This window comes from Dermacentor variabilis, chromosome 1, assembly GCF_050947875.1.
Source record: "Dermacentor variabilis isolate Ectoservices chromosome 1, ASM5094787v1, whole genome shotgun sequence".
Classification (NCBI taxonomy): domain Eukaryota; kingdom Metazoa; phylum Arthropoda; class Arachnida; order Ixodida; family Ixodidae; genus Dermacentor; species Dermacentor variabilis.
In genome coordinates this window covers 280,486,787-280,508,252 of record NC_134568.1, presented here as the reverse complement: position 1 = coordinate 280,508,252, position 21,466 = coordinate 280,486,787, and the positions used below count along the sequence as shown (strand labels likewise).

At 49.6% G+C, this 21,466-nt stretch overlaps 1 protein-coding gene across 2 annotated transcripts in view; it reads left to right on the top strand.

The window, feature by feature from the left end:
- Positions 1-1,930: 1,930 nt before the first annotated feature.
- Positions 1,931-21,466, top strand: part of LOC142565769 (uncharacterized) — a 50,344-nt gene continuing 30,808 nt past the window's right edge. The window contains exons 1-2 of one of the 2 annotated variants that reach the window (XM_075676298.1): positions 1,931-2,297; positions 11,574-11,671. In XM_075676298.1, coding sequence (XP_075532413.1) covers positions 2,273-2,297; positions 11,574-11,671 — 123 coding nt within the window. In that variant the 5' untranslated portion in view covers positions 1,931-2,272. Of the gene's footprint in view, positions 2,298-11,573; positions 11,672-19,676; positions 19,919-21,466 lie in introns of those variants that run through there. The other variant, XM_075676313.1, reaches the window with a different exon arrangement.

The window sequence follows — 21,466 nt, the reverse complement described above, 5'->3', positions numbered from 1 at the left end:
ATTACAAAGCGTGACACGCTGCGGTTGGATGGCACGGACAGGTGCGGGGAATGCACGCTGAGCTTTCCTCAGCTACTTTAATGGCTTATGTACACTTGTTCTAGCTTAACACGATATTTGAGACTGGACTGGAAGTCAATTAGCGCACCACTCTTTTCACGGGCAAAACAACCACCTGTTGTCCTTCGCTGAGCCCGCGGAGTCTGAACCTGAGCTGAATTTTCTCGTAACCATAGTCACTACAATGCTAGTTATACTATACCGCGGAATAGAAAAGACAAGCGTATGCGGATGTGTAAATGCCTATAGATAGAGCCGCTACGAGCTTATTCTCTTAATCCAATTTTTGTGCACGCGGATCACTTGTCAATGGGTGTGAGAATATTCGAAAGTTTCGAATAACGAATCGAATAGTCCTATTCAATTCGGTCTTCGAATCGAATAGTCACTATTCGTAAATGCGAATATTTTTCGAATACTTTTCAAATATTTCAAAACGTCACCTGCACCCAAATAAGCATAAAATTGGAGCGAAAGTGCGGTAAATGACAAAAAATGAGAACTTGCGTAGTGAAGCAGGCTACACCATGTAGGTAGCCATACTTTACAGGTCATACAGCGATAATTCGCATTCCATGAAGAGCCCTGTGCATGCGAAGAAGCTACTTGTTTGCTTCGAATGCTCCATTTGCGCTTTTAATAAACGACGTTTCATAACATACTGTTTGATGACAGAAATGACGGAAACTTGCTAATTTTAAGAATACTGGGATGTGAACATCGTTTCATATAAGTTGTGACAACGCTGTTTGTTATTTGAAAACTATTCCAAAAGTTTTAGATATTCGCTTAGATTCTGGCACTGTTCGATCCGTATTCGATTCGGTCTCAAAAAACACTATTCGTGCACCCCTACTTGCCAGTATTGAGGAAGTTGAATGTCGCACGGCGTAAAACAGACGAAATATTTTAAATCTTTGTGCATTCAGAAAGCTAGAGAGAGAAAAGGAAAATGAAAGTGATTGTGTTACACTCGGTTTGCTTCATATTTGTCTGATGTACGTAGCTTGTGTGCTGTAGCGATAGTGTGCATGACTTTCGCGGATGGGTTGTGCAGGAATGTTCGAGAGCGCAAAATTGCCGGAGTCTGGAACTCCGCAGCACAGCAGTACAGTTATTCTCCGTGTGTAAATTTACTGACATTGTTTTGTCTTATCCACAATGCTATGGGTTTGGTTGAACATTAAAACTTATCGTTCAATATGAGCAGTTGCCGACCCTTAAATCTTTTCGCACGCCATTTCTGTGATTGCATGCTCGCAAAAAAAAAAAAAATATGAAGAAGAAGAATCTGATAGAGAAACGAAAAAAAAAAAGTGCAATAAATACTTACACACAGTACGAAAATATACTATAGTTGTGACAGGCCGTTACTGCAACAAAGCAATCACCCACTGCATAGAGGTACGCTTAGTTGCTGTATGACACGTTAGGTGAAGGTTCATTGCACTTGCTGCTAATGGTAAATTGATGTAACATCCGTGTATCCATAAAGCAAGTAAGCAAGTATTTTATTAATTCTGTGTAAAGTGTATTCGACCATATCGATGAGCTCCATTTGAGCCATATGAATTTTAAGTATGCGCCAACGGAGACAGTCACATCCCACCGTGGTCTCAATTTGTTCAGTGGAGCAAAAAAGAAAAAAAAGTAGAACGATTGGTCAAAACTGATGAGAGAGGAGCCGAAGAGGTCAGAGTGACGGAAGGCCGTAAGGCACGTGAGAAGCTGATGTCTTCGGGCTTCTCCTCGCGTCGAAACTTCTGAGGCCGTTTCTCGCCACTAATGACGCTGTTGCGAAATCTCGCAAGGCGGCAGAGAAGGAAGTCAGCGGCGTGCGCGTTGCGGCCAGTCAAAGCGCAGGCACCGCAGCAGTCGAGTGGGCGCGGTTCAAGCCGAGGGCGACAGCGGCCGCGGCTGCTGCAGGCGCTCGCTTGCCCGCCGGCCGGCGGCCCCACCTCAGAGGACGAAGTGCGCCGTCCCTGCGCCCATTGGCTGGCGACGGCTTTCGCCTTGCGCCTCGCCAGCCGAGGGAAGGGGGGACCCGAGCGGCGGCGAGCGGCGGCTTCTTCATTGAGTGCGTTGCCGAAAAGAAAGAAAAGTGTACTACAGCAGGCCAGTTCTGCGGGCGACGATGTCTTCTTGCTTACCGCCACTGTCGACGTTCGGGGCTCGGCTGTAATGCTACGGCGCTGTTTTCCTACGCGCCACCATGGGCAAGATGCAGAGCAAGCACGGTAAGTGTTTTGAACCACGTCTTCCTGCTAGTTGCAGACGAGTGCCGCGGCGGCGATATGCTACCGCGGTGCGCGCTGTTGCTCTTTATGTCTCACAGGGACGCCGCCGTTGCTACGGCCGCTTTTCATCTGGCCGCCGCCGCGCCGTGATGGAACTTCGCTCACTGCCGCTTCCTCGGCGCGCGAAGCGACGTGCCGTCCACGGTCACGACCGCGCTGAATAATGAAATCTACATGGCGTCGCTGCACTGACGTAACGCTAGATTGCAACTCCGCGCACATGTTTTCCATCGGTAAAGGGACGCCTTTGGTGGCTGTCTTTGCAAGTGAACTGATGGAGGTGGCCAAGCCATTTCACGAATCACGGAGGATGATTGGCTAGAAATTCTATGGTTGCTTACTCTTCGCAGTACCATCAACACGTGGTGTTTGTGTGCGCTTTACGAAACTAGAAACTGCAATCACCAATATGCATGCACTATGCTAAACAAGGGACGACACGCACCCAATGCCATACCGTCCACGGAAATCCACCGCGAAACATTTGCACGTAATACCTTACTGCACCTCTTATACGGCTTTGACGTGGACAGTTGAATGAAAGATGAGCGACCGTACTTGCACGAACTACCGGCATCACCGCAGGTGCGAGAGAAACGGCTAGTGTTCAGCATGTCTACTACGCTCTTGGCATAATGAGCGGCTGGCCGCCGTTTAGGCGGGAGATCATTTAACAGAACCTCACAGACTCCCGAGCTGCGATTCCACTAAGTTGGTGCCATCCATCACCAACGGCGAAAGCAGAAGGGCCGCGGAGGGCGCCGTGGATTCCGAGCTGCGTCGATACATCTTATGTCGTCACCCTGGCAGGCGGCGTGCTTTCTTCAGTTGCCCCTGTTTGCTTGCGCCAGGGAAGCGCCCTTCGCGGCTTCAATCGGGGCGGCCGCCTGCTTCTCGACGCTACCTTTTCATGCCAGGTTCATTTTAGTCATTTTTATTTATTCTTTGCGTGAGTGCGTGCGTGCGTGCGTGCGAGTGTTTGTTGGCGGACGTTCAGTTTAGAAGCCAGGTTTTAGGTGCCCGTTTTGTAACCGTTCGCGATGTCTTCTGCAGGGTACTCTTTCTGGCTGCGTTCCCTTGTACTTGTTTGTACGCAACCTGCGTGCACCTCTAGCTGCCCCATTTTCGCCAATAGGCGATGGGCGAGCTGAACAGTATATATATATATATATATATATATATATATATATATATATATATATATATATATATAGTTACTATTATTGGGTCTTATGGCTGCATTGCAGGACATACAGGAGCACAATGATGTAATAACGTGCTGTTTTTTACAGACTGAGTACAAAAGAAACTGAACGCGCCTATATCGACGTGAAAAACGAAATCACTTGCGCATACACTTGTATAACAATTAGAAACATGTCGTAATTCTTGAATGACCAGCGTACGTTCTCACAACGAATGCTCTACTACTAGGAAATGAGAGCCGTGCTGCTCACCACTACCGACTCGAAAATCCTGGTATAGCATAGGGAAAACGGCAAGCCCACACGACATTTTCTAAGTCGATGTTAACAAATTATGCGCACTTATTCTCGCTCAGACGGAAGAACAAGGGAGTCACTTCGGCATAAAGATCCCAAAAGATCCTTAAATTCACACTCTGTAATAATGAAAAGGCAGCTTCATCAAGCATTACTCTCAACATATTTCCCGACGTCCAACGTAACGGCAGAAAATTTTTGCTACGGAACGCAGAGAAAGTGGAGGTCTGCATGAGGTAGGCTGTTCAAGACTGCTGCTCCGCATTGGGTGATACGGGAAAGTAGCAAGTAAAAGGTTACTAGTGGCGGGTTACGATGGACGAATCCAAACAAGGCGAAGGGATAATGGAAGATACAGACGAATTCATCAAGAGTGATGGAGCAAGGGAAGTTTCAACGTGGAGCCAACGTTTCGACTAGGGAAATCCTTGTCGAATTGTTGGTGCTGACAAAGACAGTCCAGTCCCCCTTGTCAATACTTTGGCCTGGGCTGAGCTATCTCATTCGCCCACTATTGATCGGTTCGCGTACGAGCACGTGACCATAAAGAAAGTGCATGGTCGTGAGTCAGTATCGTTGATGCTTGTATTTATCAAAGTGAGGCCAGCGTGATTTAGCAAGTTCAGTTATAGTCGGTTCTTTGTGAAGCCCACGGCCACTGTCCGTTTTTTTTCTAGACAGACTAATTAAATTAATGGGCAGTTTGCGACCGCAGTCGGACGACTTCTAAAGATTCGAGAGATTTACTGTGAGTGCAGGGGCTACCTCAAAGAGCGGACGGTTATATATATAATTAGGAATTATCGACACGCGGAAAACCTCATTATATTGAGAAAATAAAATAACAAGTGACATTTGTCTACAGGTTCTTCGTGTACACGGTTGCACCCTTTGGGTTGTATATTTTTCCCACAACGATAATAGTCATCTGCCTTGTTTGCGTTTCCTTTCCTGAAAACTCGGACCTCGCTACTTTCCTGTCGAGAATTCTGTATCACGCTGATTAGGCGCAAGCCGTTCGTGACTTGGAAGTACCGAGCTCGCAGAGTTAAAGAAAGGAAATGCGGGCGAGCAGATGACGATTACTCTATAAAAAAATGTTTACGCCCTTTGGGGTGCATTTCTGCCACACAACGATAATCGTCATCTGCCTTGCTTGCGTTTCCTTTCTTGAAAACGCCGAGCCCGCCACTTTCCTGTCGGCAATGCTATGTCATGCTGATAACGCGCATGCCGTTCGTTACTGGGAAGTACCTGGCTCGCAGCGTTAAAGAAATGCGGACAAGACAGATGACGTTTATTGATGTGTGGCAAGATACGACTCAAAGGGTGTAAAAAGAGTGTATTGTTGTGGGACAAGGCAAGCCCCAAAGGGTGTACATTTTTCTAAGGGGGTAGCGTCAGCTTGGCGAAATCGCAGGGAACTTGTTGAATGCAAAGAGGCAATTATAAGGAAATCTAAGAACAGTTACGAGCGGCTTTTCTGGCGACTGAGCCCCAAGATCGCGTCAAATACCCCCCACCTCCAACGAATCAACAGAAACCGTCGTTATTCTCGAAGAAAGTGAAGTTTACTGCCGCATGGGACGCGGAGTGTCTGGCTGATGGCTGTAATCAAAGGAGCCTTGCCAACCGTTCGCCTGCTTTCCAGTCTTTGGAAATCTTTGGAGTGCATATCCAGGCCAGAGCGCACACAGCGGCGCCATGGCAGACGAGAGCCCTCGTTGGATAGCGCTCGGAGTGGACGCCGCACGGTGGGCGAACGCCGCATGATTGCGTGTGGCTGGTCGAGCATCGCGGGCGCTGCACGTGCCGGGTGCGATGCAACGCGGCTGCACTGATGCGAGGAGAGGGAAAGCAGAAAAACAGCCATCGCGGGCGAGAGCCGTTGCTGGGCCCCTTTAATCAGGGCCGCCGTGACGTCGAAACAGGGGCCTTCGTTCCCTCCGACTGGCGATACCGCCCGGAGACGGCACTCCTGTCATCTTTCTTTCGCTCTTTTTCTTTTTTTTTTGTTCTTCCCTTCTCGTCACTGGTGGTGGGCGGAGCAGCAGCGCATTTTTTTTTTTTAGAACTTGCGATTGTACTGCCGCTATGGGCACAATTTAAAACTGCTGTGTCCATTCTTTCAACCTATTTGTGGAAATATTCAAAACTCCGCAAGTTGTTCAGTTTCTGCTTGAGGACGGCTGGAAAGTAAGTGTTGCCGAACTAAAAGTAAGAAAGATGTATGTTAAAAGGTGAGCCAAGGCAGTGGATTGCGGCAGGCACGTACCCAGGACCTTTTTCCGGGGGTGGGGGGCAGCCCCCAAGGTAAATTTTTTTGTGCAAATCAGAGGCGGGTCTACTTTTACTAGTGCAAACGCTAATAATTCCCACCGCTCGCTATAAGTAGCCGCGTAAACCTGCAAAATAGAAATGAAATAAGGTATATCTGACAAGTATGCCTGTGATTACACCTCTGCTTTACTTAGCAAACCAGGAACCACATCAAATCGACTCGCGCAGGAAGGACATAACAAAGAACAAGTAAACAAGCGTAAAATGGAAACTTATAGTGGTGTCTTGCTAATGAGCTCTGGAGGAACTATAGTGAAAGATACATTTGCGGAAAAATCGCAGTTCTCTTGGGTCCCTCGTTTACTGCTCCACCAAGTGCCAAAGCCCATAGAGTTTCATACAATAATTACCAGAGGGAACTCTGGCGGTAGTGTCTAAGGGAGCTGCAATGGGAGCGGTTGAGCCAGCATGGGAATTATGGGAAGTGCATATTTTTGCCTAAACTTCGTGCTTTCGGCTTCGTACGGCTTTGCAAACTCGTCATTTTCAACAATCTACAGCGCAGTAAATTATTAACTAAACTTTATTAAAATTGTCCGAGCGCAGGATTCGAACACAGGACCTCTAGGCACACACGCCCGACATTGAAACCATTACGCCACGGTCTCATGCATCGACAAGGGACATATAACGCCTTTATGAATTTATCGCGGGCACGCCAGTGCCTTGAGACGTTAGGCGCGTTTCGATTTGGCCACCTCGACAAGCTGAACCGTTGCAATTAGTATCGATTAGTTGTGTTCGCAGCGTCTTCTGCCCTTAGGTAAGTATACATTGCTCTGAAATTTACGACACTGAACGCATACAAGGCGTAATAAACTAATCCACAAGCACGAAGGTCAGACAAATCTATGTACTTCCCATCATTCCCATTGTGGCTCAACGATTGAAGCGCCCGAGTTCCCTCTAGTACATTGTACGAAACTCTATGCCAAAACTACACCATAGCCAAAACCGACTCGTATAGTTATTTGGGAAGTTGTGTAATGATACGTAGCCGCCAGTCCCGTACAACCGCGTAGATCGCTGTGATTCTAGACGTACTGCACCCATCGCGGAAGGTTAGAAAAACACCCACATATGTACATCAGAGAAGTGTCTGCGTCGGGCGGCTCGACTGCTACCTGTAGAACCGCCATTCAAAACACACGGAGTCATTCTCCACTTCCGGCGGCGTTTTCTCTACTTCCTTTTTAAATAAAAAGATTTTCATCCGTAAACATTTTCACAAGCAACAGCTAAATTTCTTAATTTTTGCTTTTCCTCCCTGTTTGGTTGTGGCCTCGGCTTTCTCCCTTCGTAGATCGCTTAATTTTTCAATTTCCTTGCGACTCTTGTTTCCCGTTGCCACTTTTCCACGAAAAGTACAATTAGGGGGAAAAAACGAGGTAACGGGTGACATTCATATTGCTTATGGGTTCAGCGGTCATTGCAGGGTTTGATTGAAGTTTTGAAATCTTTAGGCATGACTATGAAACGTGGATCGTTGGAAAAGATATCAGAGGAGCCTTTCTAGCGGCAGCACCTTCAGATTTCGAAACAAACATCGAAATAATGAGAAATAACGTTCCGCATTTTTTTAGCTGGGAGAATACCAATCTGTTTCACGCCCTCAGTTCAGTGTCCTTTCCCTTGACCCGATCAACGATCGCTTCTACGCCTCGGCCATAATAATACTGTAACAACAGCCCAGTGTTGACCGCCGAATAGCTGTCAAGTCTCAAGATTGATTTGGCGGCGCTTTAGGAGTGGTGGCGTGGCCGGGGGGAGGCGGAGGGGGGAGTATGCCGCTTAATTACGGCGGGGGGGGGGGGTGCCTGCCCCCCCCCCCTTGGGTACGTGCCTGGATTGCAGTCTGCTTCTATCGGAATGCGGCAGCCGCGACCGGGAGTCAAAGCCGCGCCCTCGTGCTTAGCAGCAGATCGAATGTCACAGCTGCGGACCCAGTGCGGCGGGTTATTGTAAATTGCGACCAATGTAGCGCTCATTGAAATGCTCATCACTCTGTTAATAAACACAACATCGTGGAAACTAAGACGGAAACCACCTGCCTATCTGGCTTCAGCTAGGTCACCTGTTGTACGAAGGCGCAGTTGTAAACACGGATCGCATTAGCAGCATGTGAACCGAAAATAAATGTGTAGACAAAAAACTATCATCATCAGGGTTAGGTCCAGCGTCGTCGTCGTCTTCCACAGCTGGCTCGTTGGCGCTACCGCGCGAATGTGCTAGTGCCACTCATGCGTTCGTCGTCGTCGTCATTAATTAATTAAAAACCACGAACATGTAACCAATTGTACAGCGAATTACAGCGAAGCTATTAAGGGCTAGTTCCCCCAGGATCGTGTCCGTGTGTAGTCACAAAACTCCCCATACGTGGGCCGATCCCGAAGGTAGCGCAATGCCGGGCCGACCCGCGGCGGAGGTGAAGCAGGCGTTAAGCACTCCCCATACGTGGCCGATCCCTCAGACACTGCAATGCCGGGCCGACCCGCGGCGGAGGTGCAGTTCGTCATTAAGGGGCCCACATACACAGCTTCGTTGGTCATCCTTCACATAGTGGAAGGGCACTGATTTTTGGTAGGCTAGATGTATAGTTAAATTCGGCGCACTGCCACACTACACGCGGCTATTATATGCGTCGCGGTGGTTCAGCCGAGAACAAGCGCCGCTCAGATGTAACGAGCACGCAGCCATGGCGAGGTGACGGTGAGATGATTTCCTGAGCTTGAGCATATAACGATAAAATTAAATGATCGGGTGTTACGTGCCAAAACCACTTTCTGATTATGAGGCACGCCGTAGTGGAGGACTCCGGAAATTTCGACCACCTGGGGTTCTTTATAACGTTCGCCTAAATCTAAGCACACAGGTGTTTTCGCATTTCGCCCCCATCGAAATGCGGCCGCCGTGGCCGGGATTCGATCCCGCGACCTCGTGCTCGGCAGCCCAACACCATAGCCACTGAGCAGCTACGGCGGGTAACGATATAACGTCGAGACGGAAGATGCTAGCCGCTCGCTTCATTTTGGTTTCAACTGACGACTCCCGCCACGGTGTTCGGCCAATGATTAGGAAGAGAATACGGAGGGCCAATGACGAACTATTACTTTTACACAATGAAAGACAACTTGCGAACGGTGGGAGCTGAACGAAGTTCCACTTTCATTTCTGCTTCATTTTATTTGTAAGTTATCGAAAATGTATTTCTCATGCATAAATAATTCTACAGTTAAAGAGAGGAGAAATAATAACATCCCCTATGCTCTTTCTTTTCTTTTTTTTTTTTGCATCGTCTGTTGCGATCACACAGTGTATAATTACAACACGTGCTGCGTAAAGTGCGTGAGCATATGTATACTGCACGAAGGTATAGAGTAACAAGTCAGGTGTCCCTGCTGAAAAAACAAGAACGAGAGGAAAATTAAAGTTTGCGTTACGCGGATTCCCTCTTGGTTCTGGCTATTTGCAACTGCCGTCGATGCCACGCGCATGCAGCAGGCATCCGCGGGTCTCCCCTTTGTGGCGCAGCCTATATTATAGGTTGTTCTTTCATAGTGACAGGCAGTTCAGAATTTTTAATGAAGCAGGAATTGGCGCTCCAAATGGACGACCGTCGTTGTGCGCTCGTTTCGTACGAGCCGCATCGGCTGGCACCGGATAGCTGGCCGTCGCGGGCCTCCGATTATGCAGCTTTCCGGACAGTATCGGACACCCTTTCCTGTTGTCTTCTCCGCTGCGGCGGCGGCGGCGGCGTGTGACACTGCGTGTAGCGCTTCCTTCGCAGCGCGGCGATTGTGGCAGCAGCGCAGGTGTCGGCTCGCCGGCACGCGTTTGTAGCGCCCCGTGTTTTGGCGAGCACCGATCCGCCGGCGTGCGACGTCCGCCTCGGTGCCCCATGCGCGCGGCTCGGGTGACCGCATTCTGCAGCGGCGGCGTAAAAGCGGCGCCGGGGCCCCCAAAGCAGCGCTCGCCGGCTCCCGTTTCGCGGCGACACAAGGCATGCCGCCGGGCGACCCAGCGCCTCCCCCTCCCTCCGCGCATCTTTACTAATCCCGCGGCAACATGAGTGCGAGCCGCGCAGAGTTTTGCAACGTCGGCACCCGCTCCCTTTGTTTTTCGCCGCGCGCTGGAAGCGCGCCGACTATGTGAAATAGCTCTCGCGGCATCGTACCCTCCCCCTCCTCCTCCCTGCCGCGCGTCACGTCTGCCGGCGACGAACATGGAATGATCGCTGTGCGCCGGTATTACATGCTCACGAAGCCAACTTTGCCATCGCTTGTGTCGACCTGATGCAACCATTTGTAATGCAGCTTTATAACAATACCGTGGTTCTGCAACACGGCCTTGCGAAGATCCGCATGCCTTGGCCTGCTTTAAGTTTGACGGCCTTCTGGCGCTTCAACCAAGACCTTGCTTCGACTATGTCTGGAATTATTAAATTGTGGGTTTTTACGTGCCAAACCACGATCTGATTATGAGCCACCACTCCGTAATGGGGGACTCCAGAATAATTTGGACTACCTGGGGTTCCTTAACGTGCACCTAAATATAAGTACAAGGTTGTTTTCGCATTTAGCCCCCATCGAAATGCGGCCACCGTGGCCGGGATTCGATCCCGCGCCCTCGTGCTTACCAGCCCAACACCATAGCCACTAATCAACCGCGGCGCGTTATGTCTGGAAGTAGAGCCAAGATTAATTTTGGTCGTGCCGCGTTCGAGTAGGAACTGTGCTGGCCTGGTTAATGCGCGAGAGTGCTTGGTTGTTAGGCTTCAGTCACGTGGTGTCTGCAGTCGCGATAGCTGGTCAGCAAGGGATTTGGCACCACGCGGCGTCCTTTTTTCTTCTCAGAGTTGGTTTTGTTCAGGTAAAAATTGCAACGTCGGTATAAACCGCGAAAAAATAAGAAAAAGCTGAGCAGAAACAAAATAAACTGTCAAGTTATGAATTGCACACTTACTGTTATAGGATTGCGCTGCTTCCTCGCAGTCCGACAGTGGGATGCATTCCAACAAGGCAACTGTTTATATTAATCGAATGCTGCTCGGGCAAGTTAGGTCAAAGTACGCAGCCGCGCGTTCTCAAAGGACACGGTGTCCCCTTGTTCAAGTATAGGTTACTAACACGTTATGGTGTTCTGTAAATGTAATTCTACTTAGTACGATTACACCTGACTATGCGGAGCGTTCCACGCGTTTTATGTTCGGAAATCGTTTATATCAAGAGCCAAACTTGCTGGGCGGGCGAAGCCATGCCTTGGGGTACACTGCCAGCCTGTTGTATATATGATTGTCTCGTCTATTTTGTTTTGTATGGTTGGCGCCTAAGCGAATGCACTGTATGACTCCGGGTATGTTTTGTCTCGTTGGCAGGTGACTGCATCGTTGTGAACGCGCATTTCAACCCTGTCTGCCAGTTGGATGACGACCTGCCGCGGCAAAAACCGCAGAGCCAGACATTCGCTTGCTCGGTAAGTTACTGCGAGGTTAGTGCCATGCGGCTTTAGCAAAGGTGTATCGGCGTCCGCCAACTATAGCTGAAGGTTCCACTATATAGTATTTTCGTTGATCAGTTTGTGTGCAGCGTCGGCCGCACGAACCCCACGAAAGTGAGAAGTAATGTAGCGTTTGTTTCTTTCCGTCACGATCTAGAGGAAAAAGAAGGATAACGGTTTGCAGATCTATGCACAATCTTAGTAGGCACGCATAAGTAGCATTGTCTAGCTCAAGACGAACTTCCGAAGGCACCAGGATTTCCAGATGCAATCATTAGTTAATGCTGCGCTTTTCACAGAGGTCACTCAAGCCTGCAGAAGTGCACGAAGACCGTTATAAAGATTCGAGAAGTATCTTCGCCGAGCTGCATTGGCTTCGCAGCCTTCTCTACCAAGGTCCATTGCAACATTGTTAACTGATTGCGTGCTTTAGGGTTTTGTACCAGATACACGCGTCGATAGACTCCCTAATATCTACACAGGTCCTTGTCACTATCTGCAATTCTTCACCTTGATGCCCCTAATCTGCCTGTGAGGTTACTCTGTGAATATGCTTACGAAAGTGACCTCCTGTGACGTCTGGAATGGGACGTCAGTGAAGGTTTTGTTCACACGAACGCGCCTGCCCGTGCTTATGACGATCTTTACAGCGTTATTAACTTCGGGCTTTAGCATTTTACCTGACACTCATTAGGACTTAGCGTGTAATGTTACGTGCACGTTGACCTATTCCCTCAACACACACACACACACACACACACACACACACACACACACACACACACACACACACACACACACACACACACACACACACACACACACACACACACACACACACACACACACACACACACACACTTTCCAGCATATTGAAATATGTGCCAGGTTATAGAAAAATATTTTACGAGCTTTGTATTGTGCTCCTAATTACCCATTAGCAGTATAGAAATTGCTAATGCTGCCATATCACTGACGTCCAGCGGCGCTCTAACACACGATCCATCTTGCTGCTTGCTGACTGTGCGCTCAGGGTGCGCACTGTTTGCTTTGCAGGCACGGGGGAGGAGGGAAAAAAAGGTGTCTGTATCATAATTGGTTGAGCGTTCTTGAAGTGAGGACTCCGGCGTGTGTGCGTGCGTGTGTTTGTGCGCGCGCTTTAGCGGTAACACACATGCCCGTCACCAAGGCTTACACACTTCCGTGTTCTGCTGGGAAATCCGCTTTGTAGCGACTGTTAATGCTTAAGAGAGTGAGAGAGAAACTTGGCAAGGTCTAGTCCCTGCGAGCATTTGGGTCATATCCGAATTGCTTCGTAGTCTGGCCGGAATTTTGCTCTTCCCCCGTTTTACAGTCCGGTTCTAGTAAATCGGGTCGTCTCCACAAAAGAAAGAAAAAAAAAAGGAAAGGAAACGCCATTGAAGTTTGTTGCGCGATAGCAGATGCTCGTAAATATACACCCACGGTGCGGCTTGGAAAGAAAAGCAGCTGCGTTTGAATGTCGTTCCAGAATTGGCCAATCCCGAGTTTGGTTAAGAAAATATTACTCAGCGCGTGTCTATACGTGATATCAGCTCAGGGTCTTTTACATACGGAGCATCGATAAAATCGTTATTAGCATCATGATATCAATCCAGCAGTCATCGCTTTCATCGTATTTACATCTTTGTATAAGTTCTACGCGCAACTGTTGCTTGATTGTCTATAGAACACTGCCGAGGAAAAAGTTCTCGGAGAGCGGAATTCGCGAGAAACGTAAATTTCCCCGCGACTTCGCCACATAGCCGCAATATAGGGTATCGACGAACAGTGTGGCAACCGTGCGGGAAGTATCGACTGCATCTTTCGATTCAGGGCCGGACGCTGTGAGTGCAAAATAATTTCGCTTTTCTCAAATCCCGTGCTCCGAAAATCTTTGCAGTTCGATGTACGTGCTCGAAGACATTGCCATAATGCTTAAAACAAGAAGGGAAAAATAAATGAGAGCAGTTTTCTTAAAATAACTCGAAGGCAGCTTTCTTCCTTTCTGCTACTAGTCGTGAGGTCGAGAGTTCGATTGCCAATGTTAAACCCCATCAGTAAATCATCTTTCTCGCAAGCCATCGCGAAATGCACATTGGAGATTTAATATAATTACGAGTAGTTAATTATCTGCCACCACCATGATATGCGCGAAGAAACGGTTCGTTCGTTTGTTCTGAGAGAGAAGCGACCTCTTTTGGTTCCCCGTCCGTCATACGATCACCTGCCCGCTGTGGTGATACTGCTGTGGACGCTATGCGTACAGCTGTCAATGAGTATACTGCTACAGATTTCTAGCTGTCGCTGAAAAAGCATTAAAGCGGCTGTGTGGACACGCTACGCAGCTCTAAGGAACGAATATTCCGCAATATTCCTCCGGGTCTCCATACATGGGCACAAGAAAATGTTGCCTCCGTGCGTTCCGCGCTTGAGGAAAAAAAAAAAAAAAACTACGGAGCAGTGATTGTTCGGCAAATAGCATGGTGCGTCTGACCTTTCTGTTCTGCCATGCTGATTGACCGGACTATTATTATTTTTTATCCCGAATATTTTCGTGCTTTCCGTCCAACTGAGCGGTCCATGCCGCTTGAACAAGCTCTTTCCTGTGTGCTCGATGGTGAGGTTTGCCGAGCTGTGGTCCAGGGGCCGCCATCGTCTGTTTTGTGCCACCGCCGGCGCATACGGCGCGCTTGCGGCAGGGCGCAAATCTTAATTTCCAACATGGCGGCGCCGCCGTATCGTGCGCGGCGGCGGCGGACATCAAAGGCGGCGGCCACTCGAGCGGTTCCGGCGGCTTCCCTGCTGGGGCGCCCGCAGGCGGCGGCCGCGCCGCTTGGGGCCGTTAATTAATTGGCCGCCGGACACTGCGTCGGCCGTTTCTGCCATGGCCCCCTTCTTCACGCCTGCTAGCTGCACGCGGTACAGGTGGCGTCACCCCGCTCCTTTGCACCTCTCAAAGCAGCTGTACGCAAGGGCTCGGCCCACAGTTGAAGCTCAGGTTTCTCGCGCAAATTGTTATGCGGCTCCAAGTGGCTTCGCAGAGGCTGTTCGTTGGCGCGAGTGGCCTTGCCGCGCAGTGCGTACACCCTCGTCCATTATGTAATGGAACACCTCATCTGTGTTCGAACCGCGGTTCTTGCAAGCGTGCAAAACTTCACTCACTGCTATTTGTTACTTTGTTGTTCTGTCTAAGAATGCTGTTCATGGAACATTTCCTCATCACAAGCACACACAAGGAACATTACCGGATTTGAGCACAAATCCGCTGATATCTTTCATAATGGACGAAAGTGGGAAAATCGCTGGAAAGCATTTCCCGAAGTACCGCCCTTCAGCGGCCCACTCGTACAGTGCGTTTCAAAGGGCTCGTGACTGGCAATGAGGGTGGACAAGCGACCGTCGGTGCGCACGTGCGTCCGCCGTGGTGTTCGGTGGCAGTGCACCTGAAATGCAATGGTGCTAGCGCGCTTTTGAAGCGCCATAGTAGATACACAAGAAAAGGCTTCCGCAGAAACACGAATGTTCACGCTGCGTTCCCGCCAGAAGGTGAGTGAGCGGCAGCATGCGTGCATTCCGAAGGGAGTGCCCGCTACGCGCGCCAAGACGACGACTTCGGGCGCCGCCGACCCTCCTTCCAAGTGGCTGTCGGGCCGTTGCGCGGCGCAGTCACGCGCGCTCCCGCGGCGGACGCGCGTGTGCGTTGACCCCACGGAGCAGCCCGCCGGGCGAGCGCCGCCTGGCGGCCGGCGAGCATCAAAAGCGCCGTGCAGCGCCGATAATTCGCCGCGCCGAGTGTGACAAACGCTCAAAGGGAGCCGCCAGGAAGATTCCCTCCTCGCGCCACCGAGCACTTGTGCCCGCCCGGCCCGATAGCGCGCGATACCCCTTGCCTCCTCCCACCACTCTCCGCCCACGCCTCACGGGAGCCCGCTGAGTAAACAAACCCGCTGATCCTGCGGCCTTATCGAGAAGGATCTCCTTTCGAGCTCTTTATAACGCTGCTTCTATCTCCCCGTACAAGTCAACAGGGGAGAAATCTGGTGCCCTGCGCACCACGGTGCTCGCCATCAAGTCATTGCGCAAGGGCTTTGTTTTTGGCCTCGTTCACGGTTAATCTTCTTGCTAACTACTCGGCTAGACAGGAGAGCGGTCGCACTTCGCCGATAGCCTCCTGGTACTATTGCTTCGTCCATTCTATGAAAAGCCAAGTCTTGCTGTGACAGTCCTGTTTATTTGGTCGTGTAACGCAAGTGCAATAACTTGCAGCGTTGGCGAGCCTCGCCGTTGATGCGGTAACACACCACTTTTCACACAAATGCCACCATAACTGAATAGTAAGATAATAAAGATTTTTATCACATTTCGATTCCCCCTGTGTGCATCGTTCTATCGCAGCTATGTGGGATACAGCCCGACATCTGCAAGTTACGTCTAGATCTCTAATTGCTGGTGCACGTACTCGCGTCCCATCCATCGTTTATCTGCAAGCAAAAAAGTTGTGTACCTCGCTCTCCAACGCGCCTTTACGTCATTTCTGCCATTCCATTCCTTGTCCCCACAAAGGAAAAAGAAAAAAGAAAGAATGGCAAGCATGAGAGAGCGATTACTTTTTTTCTTATTAGTTGCATGTGTATCTCAGCGCGTGGTTACCCCTTCCTCTCTCGCTCTTTAAATCCGATTTCTGCAAATAGTTTAATAACACTCCCGCTGTGGGGTAAAAAATTTGCTTAAGCTTCCGTTGTTTACAGCTACTGATGTTTAAGGTCTCCTATTCTGCAGATATCGCGGCGCTGTTCTAGAAAAATGACGCACGTTCGCTCATAATGCACTACACTCCGGACTTCATCAATCATTCACGCATTTTTCCGTTCTGTCCGCAGTATGATTCCGATGCTTAGTGGAGTTGGCTCACGGCATACCGTCCTGTTTTCCCATCTCCTTTCAATTCTTTAGGACCCGACAAACTTGAAGCCGGTGAACACGTGCTTTTCTTTTATTATTCCTTTATTTTTTTAGCGCATTTAATTCCGTGGCAATTCCCGTTTTTGTTCTACTATAGAAACAGTGGAGACGGAAGTAGTGTGGAGAAAGCCTATTTCGATGCGCCGCGTATATGCTCGTGGCATCTGCTGCATCCCAATGAGGGTTCCCAGATGTGTTGCCTAGCTTCGTCAGGGTTGTTGGAATCGGTGAAAAGACCGGAAGTTGACCGCATCCGCCTTCTTGGTGGCCTCATCTGGGTCGAGCAATTCAGGTGATGTGGATTGAAGAGTGTGAGATTTTGGACCCGGTCGTGCGCTTTCATGGCAAGCATGTCCGACAGCTTAGCGTGACACCGAAGGTAATGTAACTGACTGCGCTCTTCATGCAAAATAGAGACTTGTAGAATGCCCTCTGACCCTGCTGTCGGTTATTTATGTGGCCTGTGTCCAGGCTCTTTATCAGTAACACGTATCGAACATCCGCAATTTAAATTCATTTAGTGCATGCTCTGTCGCATCGCCACGGCGAGTTTTACAGAAACTGTGGCATTCTGCGTAATGCAAGTCCGCGCTGAACATCCCATGTTTCAAGCTTGAATGCTAACGAAAACATGTCCGGCACATGTGATCCGTATCGTTGCGCCGGTTTTAAAGTATTCACGTATCCTGCGGGTGACGTGCGCACCAATCAAATCACACGAGGCATACGGTCGCCTTTCGCGGCACCTTTTGCAAGTTCTCGAAGTCGTCTGAGCGCCATGGCGGCATTTCGCCTCGAATCTGTGGCCGGGGCCTCGCACGGTCAAAGGATGCATCTGGCGGCGGGAGTTTAATGGAGAGCACAATCGCGACAGGGGGCTGCTGCCATCAGGGGAAGGGCGAGACCTTGCCGTGCTCATTTGCGCCTCCCGCAAAGCCTGCGAGCGATTAGCGACGCGGCACGCTGGCTGGCGCGCGGCAGTGGTCTCTCCGGTCGACAACAATGCTCGGGCGGCGAGCCGGCGTTGTTGGACGGCCCCCGCTGGCGGCATCTCGGCCGAGGCCTCGAGATCAAAGGCGCCGCCGACATGTGCCCGCCAAGATCGGCGCAGCCCTCTCGGCGGCCTCGACCAAAGGAGCGCTCCCTCTCTCAAGCGGCGCTCCCTCCGATGGCCGCCGCAGACCGGAGCCCAGCACCCGGCGACCCTCGGACACCCATTAAAAGCCGCCGGCTGCTCCTTCCTTTTGGCCCACAGTGGCTGCGGTCGATTAGATCCGCGCTGCCTCCTCGCGCAAAACCCCGTTCCCAGCACGAGGAACACGCGTACAGCCGATTTTTTCCCTTGGTCTTTTATTTTTTTTTCTGCGGGAAGTTTCACTCGGGTCCATGCTGCCGAAACAAGAGAGAGCGAAAAAAATCTATCCGTGGCCGGATGGATTCTTATCCCAACTTTCTGGTTGTGTTGGTTTATGCAGCCCAGGTTCATAAAGCTTCCTTTCCTTGTGCGTCTTTTCCATGGACGCAACACCTGCTGAACACTCACTTTGTATTCAACTTCGGCGATTGGGTTACGAAGTACCCCGCGTAAACGTATTGTGCAATCAAAATGTATATTGAAACATACAAAAGCGCCTCTGCGTTAGTCAGCGGTGCTCATGTGTATACTATACGTATATGGAGCGTTCTGCTAATGTTTTCTTGCGCACACGTGGGAAATAGTTTACTCTGAAGGCATCGGCTACTCGTTGCTGCTATGGATGTCACGCACTGCTCTTTGCAGTGTGCGCGGGTTGACGCAGCTAAATGCATAGGTAAAGCCTGAGATCGTGGCAGAGAGTCCTCGTTTACTGTTACCTAGCTTCGGTGCCGCTCACGTGGCGGTACGCTAACTTGTGGGTTATGCTAGCTAGGAGACATCTGCAGATTCGTGCCGAGGAAATATTCATGTACTCGTACCATTTACTGCAGATTCAGCGTGTGGTCCTTTAAGAGTGTCATCTCTGATCTAACGCGTGTGTGCAAAACTCTTGTATGTTTGCCGTTGAGGCTATGCACAGCTATTTCGTAGTGTTTCTTTCTTTCTTTATTTTTTTAATGAGAAATAACTCGCCGCAGTGATTTAGTGGCCATGTTCTGCTGAGCACGAGGTCGCGGTTCGATTTCCGACTGGGGCGTCCACATTCCAACGGGGGCTGAATGCAAAAGCAATTGTGTATTCTTTTTTTCTCGAAAGTTTGCCCGAGGGCATAAATTTGATTGCATATGCAAATGCAGGCCGGTTACAGCAGTATACGTATACGCGTGTGGAATATTCGACGCTGAAAGCCTCAGCCATCTCAGCCGTCTCTCTGCTCAGAAGTTGATTTGACGCCTTAAATCTCATCACTTATTATAGGCACAGGCAGTAAATGTACTGGATCAAGCAGCTGTTTCTAGTCCATTGTTAATTCGCGGCGCTTCATCATATGCAACATATAGAGTTCGTTTTTACCATCCTTGTGTGTAGCTCAGGGAGCAGTTTGTAGAGCGTTCTGGAAAGCTTCATTATACAACGCTCAGATGTTCACGTATCTAAACGCATTCAAGTACGCACTTGACAGTCGTACAAGCTGTGTCAGTTGTGAAACGCTATTCGTACTCGCTCCAGGGCCTCGACCTTCCAGAACAGGCTGAATAAGCTGCCTGCTTCATCTTGAAATGCTTTGTGTTACCTTGTGCGTGCATTGCTGATACGTAAATGTGCATCTGGTAAAAGAATTCTTCAGACAACGACGCCCGCACTAGTAGTAAGGGAACGCGTGTGCTCGGTGGCGCCGGCAGCAAACATTCACGGTCATTTATGTGCCGGCCCTGGGGAAGCCCCTTCGTGCTGGCCCCCGTTGCCCTCGCGCTGTCCAGCACGGAGAGGGGCCAAGGGAGATTGCAAGCGCCGGCCTTCCCTCCAAGGGGAATGAGCCGCTCCTACGCTCGTCGCGCATGCGCGTTGTGCCAGCTGTGCAGCCTGTCGCGCTCCTGCCGCGTCGTTCGCCGACTTCTCGTGTGCGTCCGCCGAGTCCTTTCCAGTGCGCGCGACTGTGGTTGCGGACAGTGGTGATGACTGCTTGAGGGTGCTTCGTTCGCCGACTGCCGCACATGACATTTTTTGACATGGCTACCATACTCAGGAAGATGCCTCGTTTTACCGTCAAGTTTTGCTCGGCGTTCAGCAAAGCGGAAAGGTCGCTATCCGAGTGTCCGCTGGTGAGCGTTCTACAGATTATTATTATTATTATTATTATTATTATTATTATTATTATTGTTACATTCTGTTTCGCTTGTGCCTGACAGAATACCGGAATAGCATATTTGTTGGTCTGAAGCCGTAAGCTTATACAGATGAGGATAAATACTCTTTCTAAAGCTGCATGATTCAATGTAGCGCGACTTTTTGACAAAATACTAGCGCTGCTGTTCTATTTTATTCTCGTCAAGAAAAGTCGCGCTCTTAACATGGAATCGTGCAAAACCAGCCCAATAATTGACGTTACTAAAGTTGCATTGTATTAATCTTTGAAGAGCTGATGAGGCGGTATTGATGAGGACGTTTCAGCAGAACGTTTTCACTACTGCCGTCTCAATGCTTTGTTACTGTTTGATCAAAAGGTATGTATCCTTGTCACTTTTTGATCAGCGGTGATTACCGGCGTCTGACACCCGCCGGCAAGGTTTCATTGCCCTTCATTCCTCTCTAAGCAGCTGAAATGGAAATGAAAATTCCTGGCGAAGCATTTGGAGTATTTTCATAAACCATTAGAAGCGGCCGTAAGGAATGTTTTCTTTAATCCGCAATTTTAAAGGGAGGTACACTTACGTTTGAACTATGCGAAGTATCGTATCGCACGGAAAGCTCAACATGAAAAATTGGTACACCAGTGAAGAAAAGTGTCCGTAGCCCAGAAGCAGTGCTTGCAACGGTGGCGTGCACCTACACCGAGGCGTACTGCATGCCTTGTGTGCTTGGTCACCGTCATGTCGCGTATTTGATTTAACCCTTTAAACCCTATGTAGATCGAAGGTGAAACGTGTGCGATGTAACATCTTCGGCCCAGCTGCGCGTGTGTCTTGTGAGAGAAAACTATGCGCCACTAGTTGCGAGTGACGGCATGCGACGGTGGTCGCCCAGTGTGCCTGGCATGCGATGGACGTGTACCGTGCTTTCCTAAAAAAATGCGGATTGGATAAGCCATGTCTTGAACGGCAACCGAACTGGCCAGCAGTCTTGAGCTATGTAACGCTCGTATTGTATGAAAAGCATCCATAAATAGAATAAGCAATGTTTGTCGGCTTGCCCGTCGTGTTTTAGTCAAGACGATTGTTGCTTTGCCTAACGGAGCCCTCATGGATCATTATGCATTGGTTACTAAAGGGAACTAAAGTGCTGGTTAATTAATACAACGGCGTAGGGGTAGAGGGGTGGAAACGGGAAATTAAAGGCGAGGTAACGATGTGTGCTATGATGTCAAGCCCTGCTTTGTTTATGGTTTGCGGCCGCCTGTCAAGCTGCAGACCGCCGATTTTTGCTCATAAAGCCATTCCGAGACTGTCTTGTAAAAATAAAAGGAATTGAACCAGAGCGAAGTGTGCGGTTAGCTACCGTGTATGGAGGGAAGAGGAAAGGGTTATGCTTCATATCCTTTCTCCTCAATAAAACCGCGTAACGACCTGCGGCGGCACTTTTGTCTAAGGAATCAGATGAATACAGCGATAACCATAAATTGGCCGTCTGTGCAAATAATAAATCTGTAACAA